General features: G+C 36.6%; 1 protein-coding gene across 1 annotated transcript in view; it reads right to left on the reverse strand.

Annotated features, from left to right (window-relative positions):
• CDK14 (cyclin dependent kinase 14) overlaps positions 1–25,680 on the reverse strand; it is a 208,386-nt gene that overhangs the window by 173,482 nt on the left and 9,224 nt on the right. The window contains 1 exon segment of the mRNA XM_044678913.1: positions 2,260–2,505. Within this exon segment, the coding sequence (XP_044534848.1) occupies positions 2,260–2,505 (246 nt within the window).

Here is a 25,680-nt window from a genome sequence, read left to right on the forward strand (position 1 = left end):
TGTGTATAAGAGACAGGGAAGGAAGGAAGGAAGGAAGGAAGGAAGGAAGGAAGGAAGGAAGCTTCCATTATAAGGATGGGGTTATACATAATTTTAGGAATTTATTTTCACTAGATTTGTAATCAAAGGACACAAGTTCAAACCCAGCCCTTATATTTACTACCTATATGACCTTAGACAAGTCACCAAATTTCTCTGGACCATATCTTCACTTGCAAAATAAAAGCACTGGACTAAATGGTCCCTTGCAACTCTAAGTCCACAATCCCATGATCCTATAATTATAGCTTTAATGATTTTTAAAAGGCTATATGGATATATATTTAAAACATTCTCAAAACAATTTACTTTAGAAAAAATATTATTAAATCCCTGTGCCTAGCACATGATGGGTAATTAATTAGTGTTTGCCATTTCATTAAATGAGTCCTTAATAAGGTACAAGGAGAAGGAGGTGATTATTTATTGTAGTTAGGCCCATTATTTTTGCATCCATATACCCTATTATTACTTGGTTGATTTCACAAGACCCTTCCCAACCTGTTCTATTGGATTTTTAATTTCTTATAGTGAATGCTTTTTTAAAAAAAATTTACATATTACCTTACCACTTGAGATTATTGATGACAGCACAGAGAAGAGCAAAAAAAAAAGTTTTGGAAAACTACTAAGCACTCAAGTTATACTGTAAACTCCATCCTTGTACTTCATCTCTAAGAATGGTTTTAAGAGAGTACTTAATTTAAATAAAAATAGCAATTCATTGTAAATTCCCTGGACTTCACAGTGCTACTCACTTCCTAACAGCTTTCTCAGTTTAGTAGAAAAACCAAACAAGTATAGCCAAATGATTTGACCATTGTGAACGAAGGAAACTGGACTTAGATTAGGGCTAAGAATAGGTAGAGTTCAGAGAGAATAGGCTGTATTTATGGTTATCAGATTTCAGATTCAGTCCCAAACATAAATGTGTATGAAATGTATATAGTTTATTCTATTTGAACCCTAGGCAGATCGAGAAATAAGCTCCAGAGACAGATTAAACTTTCATAAGAAAAAATCACTTATTAACACTTAGAGTGGACCAAAAGCAGGTTGGGTTGCCTTAGGAGGTAGTAAATTCTTCCCTCACTAAAGATCTTCAAAGCTCAGGGTGAATGGCCACTTGCCAGGGATACTGTAGAAAAGACTCCTGGATTCCACCTTGATAAGCCATCCCTATGTGACCTCTAAGGTCTCAACATTTCCTGAAAGAGCAAGTGATCTCTTCTTTTACCAGAAGATGTCCAAAGTAAGCCTCTTCTGGCTTTCAACAGCTTTTTGAAATCCTCCAAAGGTTCAAAATAAGAACATTTTCTTATATTGGGTCTGTAAAGGATGATTTGCCACTCCCTGTCACCCTTGGCAATTACTATGTGATCAAAAGGTCCCTTTTCTTCTATCATAGATACATGAAATTTCTATTAATATTGGTGAGAGGTTAAAAACCTATCATTAAAGAGAAAATTGGCTTAGAATTCTAAGCTATTTCAATACAACAATGGAAGACAAGCTTTGAAAAAGTTACTGGGATGAAAAGGAAAGCTTATCTCTGCCAAGATACCAAGGCCAACCCAGATACAGAGGAAGAGTAGTTCCTTAAGTTCCAATTTTCCCTGGTCTTTTTGCAGCTCTTACATTAGAAAAACCTGCATACAGTCTCTGGTTGCCTAGACGGCTTTCCTTGACATACCTGGAGGGGACCTTGGGTGCCATCTAATTTAACCCCCTCATCTTATGTATGAAGTTACAAGGCTAAGGGATTTACTCAAGACCACACAGGCAGTAATAACAGGAATGAGATTTGCAGCCAAAATTGTGATTTCTGATCCCCATAAATCCTGATTAGTCCTATATTCCCTCCAAGGAATTCTAAAATCAAATCATTCATAATTATTTTTTCCAAAGGAAGCCAAACAGAAAACAAGCCTTCAAAACCATAGTTCTAAATCATTCCTTATAAGTTCCCAGGAGGTTAACGAATGAGGAGTCTTTATTTTATTTACTATTTCCTCCCAAAACATTAGAACTCATTGGTGGAGAGAGTCCATAAACATTTATTAAGCGCCTACTATGTGCCAGACATTTGGTGAGATGCTGGAAGCAGGCAGAATCAAGATCTCCCAACAGCACCTCATTCTCGACACAGTTTGCTACCATTAGAGTTGGCGGGGAATGGTTGTGTCGACAGGGAGATATCTGGGTGGGTTCAGTACTTACCGAGCTGGGGCTAGAATGCCGGCGAGCTTTAGGAGATTCCTTCCCACTGGAAGAAGACTTGAAATTAATGCAAGCATTGTTCTCAGAATGCACCCTCTTTACTTGAGTGGCAGGTTTCTCAAATGGGTCGAAAGTGCTCTGTGTCCTCTGAACTCGGACTTTCTTGTCCTCAGGAATTGTGTCCAGGGGTTTGATCACTGAGTCCATTCCCGGGCAGTTCCGTGTAGACATCTTTGTGACACATATCTGAAAGAATAAATTAATTAATTAATTGAAGAATGATTCCATATCCAATTTAATAGCACTAACAATTTTAATAATATAGCATTTAATTGAATTTGATCTAATTTAAAGCTTTAAATGTAATTTAAAGCAAATTTAAGCTTCACGTCAGGAGAAATATCTTAACAACTAAAGTTGTCCAACAGTGGATGTGTTGCCCCAAGAGTAGAGTCCTAATCCTTGGAAGTTGTTCTTCAAGCAAAGGCTGGACAACCAGAATTCTTTCACTTATGGATTGGTCTAGAAGACAAATGAGGATACTTCCAAATCCAGATTCTGTGATTCTATGACCTGTTATGATAATTTAATGTTCATTTACTTAAAGACTATACATGGATCAGCTACTGAATGAGAAAAACCTAAAATGTAAAAATGAAGTTGGAGGAAAATTTTATGTATATGCTGTTATCTGAGTTTTAATTCATCCTCGCTGAAAGGTTGGACTTGAACTATGGTACAGATGGCTTACCATCTGACTACAATTGGAAAAATTTCTAAACCATTAAGAAGTCACATGTCATTCCTAAGGGGAGAAAAATGAGGAATTGAATTCATGTATTATAATTATTGCCTAGTTAGGGAGAAAAAAAATATGAACCAGTAAACAGACCAAAAAAATCTCAGTAAATATCACCAAATCTCAGTAAATTTGAATGTTTATAACACAGGAATGGAAAACCTCCAGCCAACTTGCCACTAGATTTAATCTTGTTCTCAGATTGATACTGCTTTGGTGACTGCTGCTGGAGCACAAAGAATTATTTCCATCCCTAACTGAATAGTGAATTACCTCAAAAAGTATTTATTAAAACAGCTAAAAATTAGGAACAATGGGGAATAAATATGATATAGTGGAAAAACCACTAATCTTGGAAATGAAACACTCAGAAGACCTGGGTTTGACTTTCAGCTGGCTATTTAAGTTGCCTCCATTTCCTCATTTTTGGAAATGAGATTGAACAGAATGATCACTAAGTTTTCTTCCAGCTTCCATATAATCCTCAATAATAATCCCCAAATCTACTGATTCTCTCTTTCTCACTCTACTATTTTCTTCCCTCTTTCTTCCTCTTCTCCTTTTTGTATGCTTTGGCATCCTTGCCCATCATTCTCTCATCTTTCCTTTCTGCACCATCACCATAACATTTCCCATGTCCTTCTTTTTTTCCCCTACTACTCTTCAACTCTGGTGACGAGATGATTCAATGGATAGAATGCTGGACTTGGAATTTGAACAGATATAGGTTAAATATCCTGTCTCAGACACTGACTAGTTTGTCCTGAGTAAATGACTTAACCTCTCTCAACCTCATTTCTTCATCTATAAAATGGGTATAATAATAGCATGTAGCTCACAAAGATGTAAGGATCAAATAAGGCAGTGGGTATATAAAAGCACTCTATAAAATGCTGGCTGTTACTATTATCACTGGCCATTAAGAAGAAATTGAAGTATCTATTTTTAATATTTTTGTATTTTAGTTTTGCAATCCTTAGAGGTCAGTAGACAAGAGCTAATAGAATTTTAATTGAGTGGAATATATATGTATTTAGTGAACCTCTCAGAGGAAAAGTCATTGCATGATAGAGGTAAGAGAACCTAAAAGTGGCAGTGGGGAGCAAAGAATATTCCAATTTCCTCACCTCAACCCCTGGGTTGGAGGAAATGAGTAAAATTTCAGCCAGTGATTGAAAGAGTAGCCAGGGAAACCATGTCATCAGTAGAGAGCCAAGTCTCAGTAAAAGCAAGAAGATGAATGGAATAGAAAGGAAAAATTTTAAGATGAAAGTAAATGTAATATTATCCCAGAGGAACATACTGGAAGGGGTGGTTAATTTTCGAGTGTGACATTAGTTGGGATGAGAGGTTGAGAAAGATGGGACTAAGGCTATAGTCAGAAAGGGATGGAGAAATGGGGTTATATAATAACAGAAAAATGAGTAAATTTATAATGTTAATTATTATGTTAAGACATATATATATGTCCCCCCATTCTGAAAAAATCCTCACTTGATCTATCCATACTTGCTAGGTATTGTCCTATATCTTCCCTCTTTGAAAATATGTGGTCTACAATAAATGCCTTGGCTGGCTTTCTTCTGACTCACTTCTTGACTCTCTCTAGTTTGGCTTCCAATTATCATCCAACTGAAACCGCTCTTTACAAAACAATCAATAAGATCTTATTAGCCAAATCCAATTCTTAATTCTCAACTTTATTGACCTCTGTGAAGCTCTGACACTATAGATCACCCTATTTTCCTTCTTACTCTCTTCTTCCTAGGTTTTCCTGGCACTAATCTCTTCTGGTTTTCCTCCTATCTATCTGAACATTCCTTCTTAGTCATCTTTGCTCAATCTTCATCTAAGTCTTGCCCACTAATACGAGGTGTTCCCCAAAGCTCCATCCTAGGGTCTCTTCTCTCTTCTCTACATACTAGTTCATTTGGTGATCTTATCAACTCCTTTAGATTTAATTTTATTTCTATAAAGATGATTGTTAGTTATATGTATCCAGCCCTAACTTTCCTCCTGACCTTAATTCTATATTTTTCAACTGCCTAGTAGATATTCCATAAACATCTTAAATTCAATATGATCAAAACTGAATTCATGATCTTTTCCCTTAAATCCAACCCACTTAAAAAGGTTCCTATTATGGTGGAGGAGACCACCATGTTCGAAGTCACTCAGGTTAGGTGGATGCCAATGTAGGGGTCATCCTCAACTCTTCACTCTCATCCCCCCATATCCAATCTGTTGCCAAAGCCTGCTGATTTTACCTTTTATCACACATCTCTCCCATATCCCCCACCTTCCCTCCTCTTACACTGCCCAGGTATGGGAATTTTACATCCTATGGCTAGACTACTACAATAGCCTGCTAGTTCGTCTCCCTGACACAAGTTTCTCCCCACTCTGGTCCATTCTCCTTTCTGATGTCCAAGTGATATTCCTAAAGTGCAGGTCCAAACTAAGTCTCTCCTCCCTTGCTCCGTAAACCTCAGTGGTTGCCAATAACCTCCAGAATCAGATGTAAAATTCTCTGCTTGACATTCAGAGCCTTTCATAACCTGAACTCCTATCCATACCTTCCTAGTCTTCTTACACATTACACTCCCTCTCCCCCACTCCCTATGATCCAGTGTAGCTGGCTTCCTTGCTATTCCTGGAACAAAATACTCAAATTTCCCAACTCTAGTCATTTTCATGCCTAGGATATTCTCTCTCTTCTCCATCTCCTACCATGTACAGAAAGCCTTTCTCAATTGCTCTTACATCTGATACTTTCCATCTGTCGATCATCTCCAATTGATCAAGCATATAGTTTATTAGTTCAAAGTTGTTGACATGTGTTCATCCATTAGATTGTGAGCTCCTTGAACTCAGGGATTGTCTTTTTCCTCCCTTTATATCCCAAGTACTTAGTCTGGCACATTGTAGGTGTTTAATAAATATTCACTGGCTTACTTCCTTGATTAAAAAAAGCTAGAGCAATAATTATTTTATTATTATGTTATAATATTATATTATAATTGTATATTATATTAGAGATCATTATATTATATTATATTTCAATGGAAATATACTGGATAAGTTGTATCTATATGTTTTATAATTTGTTTCAATAAGTGCACTAGATAAGTTGTTTTTTCTTAATGTGTGACAATCTATGATAGAAAACAATATTTCCCATCCTTAATGTATATGGAATAAAAAGTTAGAGAGTAAGAGAAAGCCTGTACAAGTTACTGAAACCAAAGACTTAGTTTTAATTAAATATTAAGTACCCAGCCTGTCCTGAATTTTATATCTGAACTACTCTTCACAAGTTGAATTCTAATTAACTCTAACCAAAAGAGACATTATTAGTTTTCCTTTGTGCAAGATATCAGCTGAAGTTTTCTTTTTAAAAAGTACTGAAGAGGCCTTCGGACTTGTGAACAATTTTTTAAATAGCCATAAGCATATTCAGTCTACATTATTGGAGGAATAGCTCCAATATTAAATTCTTCTAACCAGCTAATGTTAAGGAATGATGAAACTATCTTTTTCTTTAACTCCCCCTTTTTTAAAGCATTTATGAAACATACTGCATTTTATAGGAAAACAAAAAAAAAAAACAAGAACAAGAATAAGAGGAACAAAGCTAGCTAGTGTGGGTTAGTCTAACCATTCTAGAAAACAATACCAAAATATAATAGAAAAGTCCCTAAAATATTCATGCCTTCCAAAGACATCAAAGAAAGAGGGAAAGGTCCCAGGCATTAAAAAAAATACATAAGGCCTCTCCCTTTCTTTTAGATAAGATCTGTGACAGGTCTTTAAACTTTATAGGTTTGTTTTTCTTATTGTTATTATTATTCCGGTAAGAAGAAGAAGAAACATTTACATAGTTCCTTAAGGTTTGCAAAGTCCTTTTAGAAACTCCAGGTAAGAAATTTCTCCATCAACACATATTCCCACCTTCTCTGCCTGGGGCACTGAGAGATCAAGGGCCTGGGCCAAAGTCACACAACCAACCTAAGACTGGAACTTTGATCTTTTGTATTAGGAAATCAGTTCTATAACTATGCAACACTTCCTGGTGTTGATGTTTTTTGGTCCATTCAGTCCTGCTTAAAACTTCAATACCCCATTTAGGGTTTTCCAGGCAAATATACTAGAGTGATTTGTCTTCTCCTTCTCCAGCTCATTTTACAGATAAGGAAACTGAGGCAAACAGGGTCACACAGCTACTAAGTTTCTGAGGCAAGATTTGAACTCAATGAGATGAATCTTCCTGACTCCAGACCTGGCATTCTATCCACAGTGCCACCTAGCTACCCCATAGCTTCTTGGTACCAAAAATAAAATAAAATAAGTAGGAATGGACTGAGAATCCTCCATCAATTGGAATGGCTGAAACAGCACATTAAAGGAATAGAATTCTGCTGGACTATCAAACAGTACATGAAAGGAATAGAATTCTGTTAGACTATCAAAAATGATAAATATAAAGAATTTAAAAAATGGTATAGAAAGATTTGAATTAAATAACATGGAACAAATAAGAAGAACCAAGTGAATAATTTATTTGAAACTACAATAATATGAAGGAAAACACTATCACAAGACATGACCAATGTTGATTTCAGAGGATAGTTTCCATTTGGCAAAGACTTGTTTGTTTATATGTGTAGAATAAGGGCTACACTATCAAATGTGGCCATGATTAAAAGGGAAAATCTATTTTGGAGAGGAGAGGAATTATTGGTAAATAAGATATTTTTAAAAGAATTGATAAAACTTTTTTTTAAAGATGATTATTTATCAGTTTGGAATTTTGTGAAAAGTGACTAGAATGCCCATATCCTTTAAGGCAAAGATTCCACTGTTCTAAAAAGGTCAGTGACAAAGAAAAACCACAAAGGAAAAAAAGCTTCATTTATGTAAAATGATTTTCTAGAGGCACTTTTTGCAATAGGAAAAACTAGAAACAATGACTAAATAAATTGTGGTACAGTAATGTAATGAACTGCTACTATCCTGTAAGGAAAAAAAACAAGCAAGATGATTTCCTAGTACCAGGAAGCTATGGGTTAACTAGGTGGCATAGTAGATAGAATGCTGGGCCTGGAGTCAGAAAGACAGTTTAGATCTGAAAATCAAGATTTCCATGAATTGGTGCAAAGTGAAGTAAGCAGAACAAGGGAAGCTCAATGCTATGATAGAATAATGACCATGCTTGGCTCACCCAAGAAGAGGCAGGAGAGAGGGACTATGGTTCAATGGATGGAGAGCCAAGTCCAGGGATGGGAGGTTTTAGGTCAAATCTAGCTTTACATATTTCCTAGCCATGAGACCCTGGACAAGTCACTTAACCCCCACTGCTAGTCCTTACTGCTCTTCTGCCTTGGAACCAATACTTAGTAAGTAAATCTAAGGCAGAGGGTTTAAAAAAAAAAAAAAAAGATAAAAGATGACACTTGACTTCCTTCTTTGCATTGGTAAGGGATTCTGGGTGTTGAATATAAATAAAGTCAGAATGGGACATGAAGATGATATAAAAATAAAAGAGATAAATAAAAATTAATTTTTGAAAAAGATGGCTATTCCTTAGGCAATCAGTTTAGTGAAACAATTATTTCAATGGAGATGATGCCAGCAGAGATAAAGGAAAAACACAGATATTACAAATACTGATTTCTAATATTGACTTATTGTTTTCTTTCATCTGGCAGCATCAATGGCCTTGCCAGTCACTATGAGGTCTGATTGCATTATAGCTAAGATTTAAAGTTTAGGTCAAAATCAGTCTAGCCTACAATGCTGGGCTCAGATGCCCACTTCCACCAGCAACAGTGCTAAGAGACATGTTTGCTAAAGGAAGTGAAATGGTATGTGGTAGTCTGAAATGGATAGTCTTAGTCCTAAAAAACCTGGGTGTAGGGTAGGAGACATTAAATTCTATATTTTTAATTATCAATAAAAACGCATTCTTATTAACCCTAAATTAAATGCCATTTCTCCAGATTCTGGTCCTAGTTTTGGCCATTCTTTCCCTAGCTTGTTAAAACATAGCTCCTTGTTTCTATTCATAGCCATTCTCCAAACCTTTTATTCACTGCTGCTGTGACATTGTCTACAAACATGATTTTGAACTTGAAATTCCCCTACCTAAGAATCTGCAGTGGCTGCCCTAATGCTTTAAGACATTGCATCTAAACTGGTCTGGTCTTTGGGGATTCCCACATTACCACTCTCATTCCTTGTTATCTATCCCCTGACACACTCTCTAGCCACTCCTTTCTCGGGGAAATGGCAAGTTATGAAAGGTTAATTCTATGACCTCTGAGAGGCAGTTATAATGGGTTAAAAAGAGGACTGGGCTGCAAGTCAGACTTCTTGTGAGGTCCTCCATGAAGCAGCTGCTGTTCACCTTGGATAAGCCAAATGACATCTGGGAGATTCAGTTTCTTATATTTTAAGAGTTAATAGAACTATCTAAGACATCTTTCCTATCTAAAGATCTCTGAAATTCGTGGCCCATGCTAGTGTCCCTATTATGAATTGGCTTCCCCACTCCATTCTCTTTTGGATAATTCATGTCCCACATTTCCATCAAAACCCTCCTTAAATTTCACCTCTTCCAAGGGACCTTTCCTTATCTACCCCTTCCTAATATAATAGATCTACCATTTTATGCCTTACTCAATGTTTGATAAATGTATAATTAAATATTTATGAAATGCTTAAACAAACAAAAAATAGATATAAGATGAATAAGACATGTTACCTGGCCTCAGGAAGTTTATGTGTAGCAGGGAGGGATAAATAAATGCATACAAATAACCATAACACAAATAGAATGAAGCAAGTGCCTAGAAAAAAATTGGAGGGAAAGGTCCTTTTTTTCCCTAAACATTTCTTTTCTATCTTAGAATCAATTCTAAATATCATTTCCAAGATAAAAGAGCAACCAGAGCCTGGCAGTTGGGGTTAAGTGACTTGCCCAAAGTCACACAACTAGGAAATGCATGAAGCCATATTTGAACTCTGGTCTCCAGGCCTAGACTTTTGTCCCCTGAGTCACCTAATTGCTCCTAGATCACTTTTAGCTGTAGAAATTAGAGAAACTTTATCAGTATTAGGTCTTAAAAGACACATAGTATTTCTGAATGGTTGAACTAGGTGGAAATAAATCAATTCTAGCCAGAAAATTTTGTTTGCACTCCACTGATTTTTTAACGGAATGCAAATATGAAGTATATTCATGTATATACTTGGGTATTTCCATACCAGACTAGTTTAAAATTTAAATTAATATTGGTACTCCCTCCACAAATTCATATAGCTACCCCTATCCTGATAGTCAAGGCTTTACAAAGTGACTATGAAAAAAATCATTTTCCAGAAGCTAAAATTCTAGTACATTTCCAAGATTTTAATTAAGCTGCTCCAGGGTCAAAAGGGTTCAGTACTGGACCTTTTGTTTAGTAGGTGTCTAATGAATGCTAGCTGACTGACTGCCAGGGTCCCCATTCTGGGAAACACAGCTTTGAAGAACACAGATCACCTGCAGACCACAAGGAGACCATCCAGTAAAACTTCAGTGAATTTCTCTAATCCCATAAATACTAAACATTTTGTTTCTTCTCACCTGGGGTAGATGAGAAACTTGAGACATCATTTTTCTTTCCCTTCCTCTTCCTCCTCCTTCTTCCCTAATAGAATTTAGTGCTAAATGTTTGACATTCATGGGCACTTGACAAATGGCATTAATTTACAAAGGGCTCTGAGGATTCTATAAGTCTAAACCAAAGTATCCCTTGACTTATTTTGATGTGCCATCTTCCACTGCTTTCAGATACTACCTCTTCTTGATAGACAGTAACAGCCTAATTACAAGAAGGATGAAGAATTGAAACAGAAATAAGAAAAAACTAACAAATTTTGCTGAATTGATAGGCTACCTTTCATTTCCCTTGGTATCCTCACACTGGGCCTTTTACATAGTAGGCATTCAATACATATTTGGGGAAACTATTCCTGTGAAGGGGGGCCCATCCATCTATACCAAAGGTTAATCAATTATTACACACAAAGCAAAGAGTTCAGCCTACCCCAGGCAATAGGGCACCCTGAGGGAGAAAAAAGTGGCAGCCCCAGATGCCATTCAAGTCAGAACACCACTATCACCTTGACCACCATCATCTCTTCTTGGACTCTGATAATGAAAGCCAAGGACCCAGAAACCAAAAACCTCGGGTATGGTGACACTGAATAATGACATCAAAGAAGAGTCATTAAAATCTATTTGGTCATTGTACCCTAAGGATGATGGGATTTCACCATTTGACTTGCAACTAAAACCTTGATATGTTGTCTTCCCAATTAGAATGGAAGCACATTAAATGCAGGGACTTTCAGATTTCTACTTGAATTCTCATCACTTAGCACAGAGTTTTGCATATATTAAGAGTCAAATAAATGCTTAATTTATTCATTAATTTTCCCATTTTCTTCAACTATCTACCTTTAAGAGTGGCTGAAGGGGCAGTAAGGCAAGAGAGGAGATAGAGCACCAAGCCTGTAGTTGAGAGGACCTGGGTTCAAATATGGTCTGAGATACTTTTCAAGCTGCATGACCACGGGCAAGTCCTTTTGCCCCAGCTGCCTAGAAGTCCTTTCCCTTCAACCCTAAGACAGAGGGTAAACATTTAAAAAAAAAAAGGCATCTGTCTGAAAGCATTTCTATCTTTCTAAGGTGAAATGGAATGGGCTACCCTTTACTGAGATATCTCCCTAAAGGAAGCCACCCTCTAACCAAAGCCCAGTGGGAAAGAAAACATAACATAACAACATAAATGTTTATTGATCATTTCCATAATGCATGCATGATGTTTCCCAATTAAAGAGGGAAAATCTTCACATGATCTAATATAGCCTCAAATACATGAATATTGCTCAACAGACTTCAAAGCAAACAAAAAAAATTTAAATTAATGAAGTTAATCACTTGGTGGCTGAACTTCAACTATCAAATCTCTGATCTTAGGTAGGGTGTTCCTAGAACCACAAATACCATCCAGCACTAAATCCATGCCTACTTAAGATATTGGCAATTGTCTTTTTTTTTAAGTTTTTAAAAAACATTTTTCAGGAACCACTACATTCATGTAACCGTTTATATTCTGGAACAATTGGTAAGGTATATAAATATGACATAACACCTCCCAACTTCAAAGATTACTGTCAGATCTTTTCATTTTTACCTTCATAGTATCTCCCCTATACATGTATAGGCATCAGCACTTCTCCCCTGAACTACTGCAAAAGCCTTCAAACTGGTCTCTATCTCAAGTCTCTCCCTACACCAAGTCATCCTCCATATGGCTAAGAAAGTGATTTTCCTAAAGCATGTATCTGATGTCCCTGCTCAATAAACTCCAGTACTTTAAACTTTTCCTATTCCTACATTTCCCATCTTCTCAAACTTTACACCATTCTGCCCATTCTCCTTGGCTGGGTAGGATGTCAAGTGGTACCAATATTAGGAAATGGCATGCTAGAATACTCTACTTTTTCTCTCTGCCTCCTGGCCTCTCTGGCTTTCTTCAAGATTCAGTTCAAATCCTCCCTTCTTCAGGAAACATTTTTCACTCTCCCTTAATAATAGATGTCTTCCCTCTAAAATTATCTCCAATTTCTCTTGCCTGAAGTTTGTTTATATATATATATATATATATATATATATTATATATATATATATAGTTGTTTGTATGCTGTCTCTGCCATTAAGTCATGATCTTTGATCTGTTTTCCCCTTTCCTAGTACCCTCAGCACTTAGAATAGAGCCTGGCACTTAGTAGGTGCTTAGTAAATGCCTGATTAATTTATTTGAGTCTAGCTAATTCTCTAAGACCATATGCTGCAAAAAGATGGAGTTTCCTCAAAAAGGGTCTCAATGAAACCACAAGTCTAATCATTATCCCTCCCAAACAGTGACATAGATGTTGCAATCAGGTGCCATTCTTAGAAAACTGTGCTCATTATTAATTCTCCTACTCTATGGTCCATTCCCAGATGCAATATTTATAGACTGTAAACAAAGCTGAGGAAACCAATTAAGATAATAAATCTGAATATGCAGTTAGCCAGTAATTACTAATACAATGACAAACACAAGGAGATGTATGTTTTCAAAGTTTCTGTCATGATTTTAAATCTTCTAAACAACTCTAATGCATCAGGAAAATATAGTATAAACAGATGTAAGAAGTTTGCTAAAAGCCTAAAAAATCCAGGCTCCTTCCCATGATAAACATTTGTGACCTCAAGAACAAGCAAAGTTTGATATAATTTAATAGATCTTATTTTTAAGGTAAGATAAGCACCTTCTAATTTAAAATCTGTGCTTCAAAAAAAATATTATTTTAGTTCCCATCCCAGACCAAAAGGAATAGAAGAGAAGAGATTCTCTGCATGTTATATCTATTCTAAGATCACTGAAGTTAATGAAAGCTGACTTCTAAAGTGAAGAATTCTTTTCTAATACACATGAAATCATTGTAAAGGGTTTATAGTACTCTCAAATAATCTGTCACTATAAATGAAATCAGAACCCCACTAAAAATGTGACGGGTACTTTTTGTCATCACATCTAATGAAAAGAAAGCAAAAAGTGGTCACATTTTTGGGTACTCATTTACTTCACTATACTGCTGTCATTAGCTGTCTTATTTAGTTAAAAGAAACTGCATACCGTACTTCAAAGAAGTCAAGCTTTTAAGTAAATGAAGCGGGTTCTTAACTCATCAATTTCACTTAAAAGTGTCTGGCAACAGGCTTTTAATATCTTAGGAAATCTTCCTGAAGTGGCAATCCTCACTTCTCCTTATATGTGTCTTGTGTTTACTTCTTCAAGAGGAGATGAGGGATATCACACATCTTTCTTCTACTTTTTTACCGAGACATCAAAACAAGTCAAAAGAATGGGCTGATGCAATCTGGAACTTATAAGCTTTCACCTACTACCTATAAGAGGGGGAAACACTTTCACACTGGGGCTGCCTCCCAATCAGAAGGCTTTGAAAGCATTATTAGATGAGTCTATTCCTATCACATCACTGAAAAGCTGTGACTCTGACTGTGTCAAATGTTAACGTTTGAATCTGGGGAAGTTCTGCGTTAGCATCTTTCCTATCTGCAACATCATTCCTCTTTGCTCATCTAGGCATAACGATTTAACAAGACAGGTTCATGGGAAGCCTTGATTACCATTCTGAGGCCGTTTATTTCAACAAGAATAATAAGATCAAAACAGTGAGGAGGTTTCTTCACTATCATTAAACCATTAAAAACAGTGATCACCTGAATTTCAGAGCGGATGACTTTTAAGAACGACAAGTATTTTGAAGATGTAGTCCTACTCTCTTGTTTCATCAATAAAGGAACTTGAGGATCAGAGGTGCAGTAATTTCCCCAAATGTCCCCAAGGGGAAAAGATGCCAGGTGTGGGCGATGAGTGCAAAGTCTTAAGAGTTGAGAGATAGAATATTGGGTCTAAGGAACTAAAAGTAGGTCAATGTCAATGGAAAGATAAAAGGGAAGAAGAAGCATTTATATAGGGTCTTCTATGTGCCAGGCACCATGCTAAGCACTTTACTTGGCTAACTCAATGGATCACAGAGGTTGTGGAGGAGAATAAAATTAAAGAAGGCTGGAAAGGTAGGAAGGACCAGGTTATGAAGAAACAGAAAGGATTTTGTATTTTTATACTTCTAGAAAAATATTATACACATACACACAGAAAGGATTTTATATTTGATTCTGGAGGTATTCTAGCCAATGGAAGAGCTGAGACACTCCCTCTTTATGGAGCTCTTTTCATTACATTAATATATAATAAAAAGAGGTAAACTGGCACACAGGGTAGAGACCAAACCTAGGAATAAAGGAATCAATCAATATTCATTTATTAAGTGCCTGGAAAGTGCTGGGCACTGTGCAAAGCATTGGACATGCAATGGTGAAAAGAACTTACATTCTGTTGGAGATCTGGAGTCCCTTCATTTAACACATACTGGAGTTCCTTCATTTAATACATCTCTCTATGCCCTAGATAATTCTCTATGATTATTAAGTTACAATAGAATTTCTGATCTATTCAAAAGTGTTTTTTCTTACCAAGGATACCTCAATCAGGTAAAATCATACATCCAAGCCAAGTCTAATACTAAGATGTTGTTCAGTTATTTCAATCATGTCTGACTCTTCTTGACCCCATTTGGGGTTTTCTTGACAAAGATTCTGGAGAAGTTTGCATTTCTTTCTCCAGCTCATTTTCCAGGTGAGGAAACTGAGGCCAACTAGATTAAGTATCTTGCCCAGGGTTACCCAGTTAGTAAGTAACTGAGGTGAGATTTGAACTCAGGAAGATGAGACTTCCTGACTCCAGGCCCTATATGAGAAGATTCAATCAAGTACAAAATCCCTTCAGTCCAAAATCTATTCCAGTATTGCCAAAAATAAAATTATCCCAAATGCGAAATTACTATTATAGTGATTCTATAGTGGTAAAAAAAAAAATACCAATAGGAAACTCTGACATCCTAAGCTCTAAATCCTGTGCTATCATTGATTAGCAATTTAAAGGAGAGAATAACTTTTATTGAGGCAGCTAGGAGACACAGAGGAGCTGAATCTGGAGAGAGGAAAACCTCTATCCAAATCCTGCCTAGGACACTGGTTGTGTGACGCCTGCTAAGTCGCCTGGTCTCTTTTAGCCTTAGTTTCTTTATCTGTGAAAGAGGGATGATAATGTCATTTACCACACTGTTGGTTATTGTAAGGACCAGATAAGCTAATATTTGTAAAGGGCTTTGTAAACTCTAAGGAATTATCTCAATCCTACCTATTTTCCCTCCACCCATAATAGAACAATCTTTTTAATCATTTACAGAGTATCGTAAAACATTAATTAAATGATATCTACAAAATGGCACATTTATCAGAAAAAAATAAAAATAGATTTATTAAGTAAACTTAGTAATCAGTATTCAGAGCTGCAGCCACATTATTATCCATAAGAGCTTGGTTTCTAATAGACCCCTTTGGCAAGAGACTTGCTTTCAAAAGTCTTGGCTGTCCAACTGTTTTTTCTAAAACATGATAGAGAAAATTAATGGGAGATGTTTTGCTACATTTTTTCTTCATATGTAAAAGTAACTAAGTTAAAACAATCACTATTTATTATCCTTTAATAACTACAAGATACAACAGAGATAAAAGAATAGGTAAGGAACCAAGAGGTCATAATTCCTGGTTCTGCCAACTTTCTATGGGACCTTAGGTTAGGTAAGACACTCAACCTTGCCGCTTTATCTGTCATCTGTTCTTTATGTCAATCCCAAGGCTTATTCTTTCCCCTCCATATCCTAAAGAAAGATGAAAAATTCACATAGGCTAAAGTTAAAGCTAGTTATGAAAAAAAATTTAGATAAATCTATGAACAACAGAGAAATGGACGATATGTTCAGAATATTTGCCTAATCTATTGAAGTCAATATCACACTAGAAACTACATAACCAACTACAAAATATATCTTGGTTATATTTAATAGTTTTACTGGTATTGTACTGGTCCATTCATCTGGCCCAACATCATACTTCTTATGAATGACAGACGGGCAGACTGAACTTAGCATTAATGAAATCAATATTTATATGTATATAACCTCAATAAATGAATGGACAAAATAAATAAGATGTTTGTAATACATAATTTAACATAACTTTCAAGTCAGGCACAAAGCCACGGCAATAGAACCACGCAATCAAAATGCTACTTTCCAATTGGAACTTGAATGGAGAAAATTGCAGGTCACAATCAAGGCTCAAAAATGTAAATTAACTGCTGTCCATTTCATGGCGTTGTTTATACCCAACTTCTTTTAGTTGCTGCATTTCTAGTGAATCTCTCACAAATCACTATTATTCTTAGCTTTTTAGATGGAGAGGGCTGTGGCAGATACTCAAAATGAAAAGTTTGTTGGCTTTGGCTGGGATTATAGCAGAATAAATTGTGATAGTCTCCTGAAGTGGCCCCACAGTGTCATCTTTATATATAAAAAAACATACCATTTATCTAGGCTTGGATGGTACCACATACTGCCTCACTTTGGGGATCTGGGTGATAGCTCAGTTGATGGGACCAAATGAGAAAGATCCATTCATCACCAAGGGAAAATGCCAGTTATGTGGTTTGTTCACAGAAATCAACCATTCCGTTCTTGAAGCTCCAACCAGAAAAAGGATCATGAGATGCTGAGATAGTCATAAAGCTGGGGCATTCTAGAACCAACCAAACTGAATGTCTTTGAGGTGGGGGGACCACAGTCATTGGCAAAATGGTATGTTTTTTCTCTGAAGAACAATCCAGAAACACACAACAAGAGTCACCAGAATTATTCTTTCTTTGATATAGTAATCCCACTATTAGAAATAGTTTTCCAGAAAGGATTTTCCTTTCATTTGTTATCTTTTGAAGATGGGGTCTCTTTAATCTTGGCCAGGCAGGAATCACAAAGCTCACTCCCAGTCCCAAACCCAATATGGATTGGTCCATTTTTCCAATGAGTTCCCCCTTACTTAGTTACTCTGTGGGTTCTCTTCCTGAGGGTTCACTCTATTTGGTGCGAGCCCTAATGTGGATACCCAATCAGTGGTACCCCTACTGCAGCTCAGAACTCAAGAGAGCCACCGGCCACAGCCTCCCTGGAAGAAAGGATGCCATTTGGCATCACCAAGCCCAGACCGCAGGAAAGTAATTAAATGGAAAAAAGATCCTCTTTGTTCAAAGATGTTTTAGTTGCATGATCTGTAATAGAGGAAGAAAGTAGAAGCAAACCAAATGTACAATGGCGGGTGATATTTAAATGAACTCTTGTGCATCAATAGAATTAAATGTATTACTGTCATTAAGATAACAAATGTAAAAAATAGGAAGAAATAACAAAAATATTTAAATGAAATAATTCAAACTTCCACAGTAAGGGGAATGGCAGGTAAAAATGGTGACATCAATGGAATTAATTGTATTTTTATCATTAAGATAACAAATGTAAGGAATAGGAAGAAATCGCAAAAACATTTACATGAAATAATTCAAACCCCCAAAGTAAAGCGAATGGCCTGTAAAAATAGTGAACATTCCTGTGTTCATGTAAATGTAATTATGAAAATGGATAATCATAGGACCAAAAGGGGATTTAGAGTAAATTACAAGTTAACATTGTTATTAGTCCATCCTAAATGTTTTTGCTGTAAAATTCTCAGGAGTTGAATGTTTAGGAGGTTCATATTTTCCTATAAAATTGCTTAAATTTATGATAAAAAAAAAATAAGGAAGGCCACAAGAGGTAAAAATTCCTTGCAATAAGTTTACTTTAATGAATTTGTTCAAACTACTTCTCTGCTTGAGTTAATGATACCATCAGCAGAGAAAATCTAAAATTAGGCAGCATAAGGCAAAAAGACAACATTCTAGCATTGTTATGCAACTCAGGTAGGTCCTTGATCCTAGCCAGCAAGCTAGCTCCAATCAAAATGACAACAACAACAACAACAATGATAGAACTTATATAGCACTAAAGTTTGCAGAGCACTTCATAAATTATCTCAAATGATCAATACAACAATCTTATGAGATAAAGGCTCTTTTCCTCATTTTACTGAGGAAGTTAAATGAACATCCAACAGCTACTATGCCTTTAAGTCTTTAGTCACAGCGATCAAAAAAATTTTAAACCCTTACTTTCCATCTTAGAATCAATACTGTGTATTGGATCCAAGACAGAAGAGTGGTAAGGGCTAGACAGTGGGGAGGGTTATGTGACTTGCCCAGGGTCACACAGCTAGGAAGTATCTGAGGTCAGATGGGAACCCAGGACTTCCTATCTCTAAGCCTGGCTCTCAATCCATTGAACTACCCAGTTGCCCCCTAATAAGTCTCATAAGGTAGAACTTGAATTTGGATCTTCTTGACTCTAAGTCTAACACTATTATGTAAACTTCGAAATTAATATGCAATAACTCCAAGTATTATATTTAATAAGATTTATTAATAATAACTTGAAGTAAAGGAAAATAAAAAGCTAGAGTAAAGAGGGAGCTAACCCAGCCGCTGTCACCAGAGAAGAGAGGGAGAGAGCAGGGTTACAGCAAACTTATTTACAATTCACGTGGACAAAGGGAAAAGGATTCTGGGAGATGAAGTCCAAGGGTTCAAGATTTCTAATTACACAATTATGACTGCCATCTTGCTATCTCTGTCTTGTCCAGCCTTACCTCAAACTTACCCCTTCTTCATAGACTCATTAGAGGTAAATCGCCCCCTGTTTGCAGCCTGCCTCTCTCATCTCTGAACTTTCACCACCAGATGGAGAGTAGATTCCCTGTCCTCCAGTCTCCACTATACAATTTTTTCCTTTTATTTGGGACAAATCAGGCACCTGCACATAAAACCTTCCTTCATCCCTTCCTTTTTGAGCTGACTCTTCCCTCCTAACAAGAGACCTGAAATTTTTATAGAGAAGACTTCTCATTCCACCTTATATCACAGCTATTCACCTCTCCCTTCTCTCCTGTCCATTGGACTGGAAAATCTTTGAAAGCAAGGGTCTGGGTGTGGAATTCACTCTCTCCCTACTTCCAACTTTTGGAATCCTTCAAAGCTCCATCGCCATCTTCTACATGAAGCCCTCCTCAATCCCTTTTGTTTTTTTGTGCCCTCTCCCATTACCTTGTATTGACTTCATATACATTTATATGAAGTATATATAATAGATAAATGTGAATTTATATATTTATACTGTATATATATAGATATTCATGTATATATTACTTATACATGTACATGTTGTTTTCTCCAACAGTGATTATGTAGGTTTTGGTTTTTTTATCCCAGCACCTAATCCAATGCTCAGCACATAGTAGGTGTTTTAAAATCCTTTTTGATGAACTTCTCCAGGACAGCACTTAGCTGTATCAAGTGCAGATTTGATTATAACAGTATCAAAATCTGTTTGGGCAGAGCACTGGGGTCAGGTAAATCATCTATATTTGAGATTTTTCCATATAGGACAAGCCATCATGTGAGATTGGGAAAATTTCCATTTCCCAAATTGTGTGATATGCCAACTGCTTAAATTTGATCATTCTGATTCTGGTAATTAGTTTTACAAAGGAAATCTGTATTCACACTCTAAATGAAAACATAGATGTAGGATGTATACAGCATTGCACAGGGGACATAGAAAAAAAAAAGGAGAGATTTGATTTAGAAGATGAATAAAAAGAACTCTTACCCTGAGTATGGATTCACAACAATCCAACTTCCATATGGGGCGCTCCCTTCTTTTCCAGAAGGAAAGAGCTTTGAATATGCATCGAGGCAGATGAATCATGTCCAAAAAAACAAAGGCAAGATAGAAGAGAAAACCAAGGGCTACAGATACTACACTTACATCCAAATTTTACAAGGGCCGTCCATTTGTGTGCCTCCATCGTGGCAGTCATGGCAAAGTCTTGGTTCCAATTATTGCATGATATGATTAATGAATCAAAGAGTCAATAAGGATTTATTCAGCAATATCCCAAAAGAATACCCCAAGTTCCTATACTGGTCTGCCATAACCTTCTTCTTTGTGGAATGGTCTTAATACCAATGTGGTCTTGAATAAGTCCCAGTCTTTCTGGCCCTGAGTCTCCTCATCTTTGGGGTGAGGATATTTATATTATACTTCACAAAGCTGTTATTGATAATTTCATCAACTTTGAAATATCCAAATGTGACTGCTGATTATTAAAATGTAAGGATGTCACTGTCAGTAGTAAGGAAACCCTACCCCAAATATAATTGCGTCTTTATTCTGAATTCTCCCCAAGGCTTATGCTTTCAGCTTACAACATATATTTTGCACTATTTGGGATGTTGTAATTACTGTCTAATTGTTTCATGTAGGCATATTTGCCTCTGATAACCAAAGTACAGTTTGCTTGAGGGCAAGGATTATGTCATCTATTTCTTTTAGAAATGATGCTTTGAGGAGTATTTTACATATAACAGGCATCCAATTAAGACTCAGAACTAAGTTGATAAAGAATGAAGTGTTCTCATGATGTAGTTTTTGTCATTCACAGAGCAACAAGCCAAAACATAGGTCATCTGTGTAAGATTCACGAGCATAAGGAAGTTAAAGATATCTGTGCTTGGTTGATAACGGCCAACATTTCAAAAATAAATGAGTATTAAGAATATTTATATAACAAGGGAACTAGATGACACAATGGATAAAGGAATGAGTCTATAGTCAAGAAGATCTGAGTACAAATTCAGCCTCAGACCTTTACTAGCTGTTTGTCCCTAGATATGTCATTTAGACTATTTCAGTTTTCTCATCTGTAAAATGGGGATAAGAAAAGCACCTTTCTCCCAGAGATATAGGATTCAGTGAGATGGTCTGTAAAGTGCTTTATAAACCTTAAGGCGCTATTTAAAGATCCCCTATTGTTGTTTGTTCTGTTGCTGAATTCTCTCCCATTTTCTTGTTCCGTTCAGATACTGAAGTGACAAAAATCACACAAGAAAGGATGTTCTCGTGGTATTTAAAACAGATGAAAAGCCTTGCAAATGCCAAAACACGCTTCTGTTCTTTCCCGTTTTTTCCACCCTAAATGAATTCAACAGATCCAAGAAGTACCCATGAGCTCAGAGATGCATTAGTACCTCTGGGTGCTTATCTGAACCAATTATTTTGAGGTTCACTCATCATTAACTGCAGTCTATTCATTAGCTGGCGAGCTCAAAGCCCTGTAAGAATTGTTAGAAATTCAAACAGTGTTGCAGGCTGCAAAAGTCACAGTTTGACCTACGATTTTTGCTTCAAGCCATGTAAAAACCAGACAACTGTCTCCCCAACTCACAGCAGTAGACTGGGAAGAGCACAACTTAATTCAGCTAAGGTTGGCATTCATTTCAAATGAATTCATTTAAACTAAAAATTATCCCTGAGAATCAACCATTTTCTGGTGGCATACATTTTAGTGAGCTCCGGGCATGGCTTCCCTATTTGTCTTGAGACTCCTCTTATGATCCAGGCTGAGGCTGGAAATAGAAATATTTCCATGGAAATTAAGCTGTAAGATCTGAAGAGACCACATCTCCTCCTTTATGGCCATTGGTCATCTTCTCTTTTCTCCATGAACATTACCATCATCATCAGTCATCTCCAAGGGTTTAGGTGACTTGGCTGGCCTTGGGTAGCTAGCAAATAGCTCAAGTGGACTTTAAACTTATCTCCCATATGATAAGGGATGTAGACTCTAAGCGATCACCCTAGTGCAAATATTAATAATATGGAAATAGATCTTCATCGATGACACATATAAAACCCAGTGGAATTGCTCATTGACTTATGGGAGGGGGTGGGAGGAGGGGAGGGAAAGAACATGATTCATGTAATCATGGGAAAATACTCTAAATTAATTAATTAAATAAAATTCCCTGAGTCATGGAAATAAATAAATAAACAAGCTTGTCTCCCAGACTACATGTCCAGCATGCTAGCCACCAGGAACCTCTACCTCTCTCCAAAGGGTGCATGAAGATTGCAAGATAATACAAGTGGAGGTACATACAGTAATAATAATAATAGTTGGCATTCACATAGCACTTTAAGATTTACAAAGTATTTTTAAAATATTATCTCTTTTGTGATAATACATGTATAATCCAAGAGAATTGCTTGTCAGCTCTGGAGGAAGGGAAAGAAGTGGAGAGGGAGAAAACATGAAACATGTAACCATGAAGAAATATTTTTTAAAATAAAATAAAAATTATATTTAAAAAATATTATCTCATTTAATCCTTTCAACAACTTTGAGAGGTAAGTGCTATTATTATCCACCATTTTACAGATGCAGAAAATGAGGTAGACATAGTTTAAGTGATTTTCCCAAAGTCACACAACTAGTAAGTCTCTGAGGATACATTTGAAGTTCTTGCCTTCAAGTCCAGCATTATATTCACCATATCAGTCAATCAATAAATATTTATTTATTAAGTATCTATTATGTGTTAGACAGTTGGATATCTCAGCGGATAGAATGTGGGGCCTGAAATCAGGAAGATTCAACTTCATGAGTTTAAATCTGACCTCAGACACTTATCAGCTATATGATCTGAACAAATCACCTAATCCTGTTTGCCTCAGTTTCCTCATCCGAAAAATGAGCTTGAGAAGGAAATGGCAAACTACTCCAGATTCTTTGCCAAGAAAATCCCAAGAGAGGTCATGAAGAGTTGGACATGACTGAATAAATATTTGACAGGCACTCTGCTAAACCTAGGGGCCTCATGCATGGGAAGGAAGGAAGGAAGGAAGGAAAGAAGGAAGGAAGGAAGGAAGGAAGGAAGGAAGGAAGGAAGGAAGGGAGGGAGGGAGGGAGGAAGGAAGGAATAGGAGAGTGCTTCAACCTGTCATATCACTGGTATAGAAAACTTCCAGTTAAGTTAATTACCTCTAGCAATGCAGGTCTGCACATTCTCTGTAATCTCCCCTCTTAGAGAGCTGCCTAGACTTCCCCAGTGTCATATGGCCAGGATGTGTCAAAGACAAAACTTGGTCCCAGGTCTGGCTCTATATACTATACTATACTTCTTCTCAGAGTAGACCTCTATAGCCCAGAGGATTTCATTTCTAATACTGTGGATCATTCTTTTTTTTAATTAAACATTTTGCATTTAAGAAATGCTATTTCTTTGGGGTCTGACCTAATTTCCTCTAAGTCCTGAATCCATGGACTATGGGCACGGCTAAATGAAGTGCACTTCAGAATGTAATGTCCCTTTATACTGAAGCTACGAATGAAGTTTTGCTATAATCTTCATTCAGCTTCAGTGATTACCTCCTACAGGTTTGATAATTGTGTTGCTAATTCCATTATGAAACATTTAGATGTTTAGTCTGAATTCTAATATATGTTACTACAATAATTTCATTTAATTGTTTTCCTTCTTTTATGCTTATAAAATTATAGATACATCCATACATTATTGTGTACACAGAGATAGGTGTGTGTATATATGTATAAAGACACTCATTTCTATACCCTTTTCTTTTCTAAATCTCACCATGAGAATCACAGCCATATCATTTGGAAGATCCCACAAGTCACAACCAGCCATCCAAACTCCTAAGGGCTGAATTTTCTCTACAAACCCAAGGACCAACCTACCATTCCACTAAATTTCTCTAGTAAAAAAGAACTCATTACCACAAAAAGCAATCAATCAAAAAGCATTTATGGTCAGGTTCTGGGCTAGTTTCTGGGAATACAAAGAAAAAAGAAAGTTGGGGAGGGAAGAGAGAGGTACTGGAGAAAGAGAATATATATAAAATAGATGCAAAATAAAAAATAGTAATTGTTTTAAAGGTGACACCAGTACCTGGAGGAAAGGAGAAGAGAGAAGCTCATTCTAATTTTGAGCAACTCTAACTGTTCATCTAAATTCATCTCCCTATACAGGATCTGGTAGGGAACCGCCCCTAGGACATTCTCTATCCTTTCCTAATGAACTCAAAAGCCTGGCTCACAATTTTCCTCTCTTTCTCCCATGTTGTTGTTCAGTTGTTTTTTAAGTCATGTCTGACTCTTTGTGACCCCATTTGGGGTTTTCTTGGCAAAGATACTGGAATAGGCTGCCATTTCCTTCTCCAACTACCCCCAATACCATTTCCTCATTCTAGGGGACATCAACATACACCCCTCAAATACTCCAATTTTCCAGTTTTTCAGTCTATTCAGAATCCTCCACCAAACCTCAAGAGATGGTCATACTCTTGATTGCCACCACCCACGTTTTCCAATTCCATTTTCAAGCACTCTCAATTTCTTTTATTTGACCATAATTTCTTATTCTTTCATTTCTCTTTATGCCTCACTATTCACAAAACTCCTTTACATCCTGTTAATCCCTCATTAATAATCCTAGATCCTCACTTCTGCTCAGCTGTGTTCTCCTCCTTTCCCAATCTTGAACCAGTTCAACACTATATCATCCTTTACTCTTGACTCTTGCTCAATTGTCCTACAGCCAATAACACCTAGCCAAATCCTAACCTCATTACTCCTATCACTTGCCTCTTTCAATCTACTGATGTGTTGTTGGAAAGAACTGGAGAAAATCACAAAATTAATGAATAAGGCCACTCCACTATAAACTTCTCTTACTTCATCATAACTGGTCTCTCACTAAAGTCAGTCAATCCTTTTATTCTTCCCTAATTGATTCACCATAATACTAATCACAGTTGTTGCTCCAGACATTTTCTTCTCACCTGAAGTCTTCCCCATCACTCTCTTCCCCAGCCTCTCTACTGAAAAACTCACTTTTTTCAATGAAAAATCAAAATTCCCTCTTGGCCTTGGCAAGATCCTACATGTACCTGTGATCCCATCCTCTTCCATTTCCTCCAGCAGGTTGCCCCCACTATCATCTTTATTCTTTTTCTAATGTTAATTATAACATGTTACTAAAATAATTTCATCAATTATTTTTCCTTAGCTTATTTTAGAAAATTAGAAGCAC

The sequence above is a fragment of the Gracilinanus agilis genome, chromosome 5 (assembly GCF_016433145.1).
Source record: "Gracilinanus agilis isolate LMUSP501 chromosome 5, AgileGrace, whole genome shotgun sequence".
NCBI lineage: Eukaryota > Metazoa > Chordata > Mammalia > Didelphimorphia > Didelphidae > Gracilinanus > Gracilinanus agilis.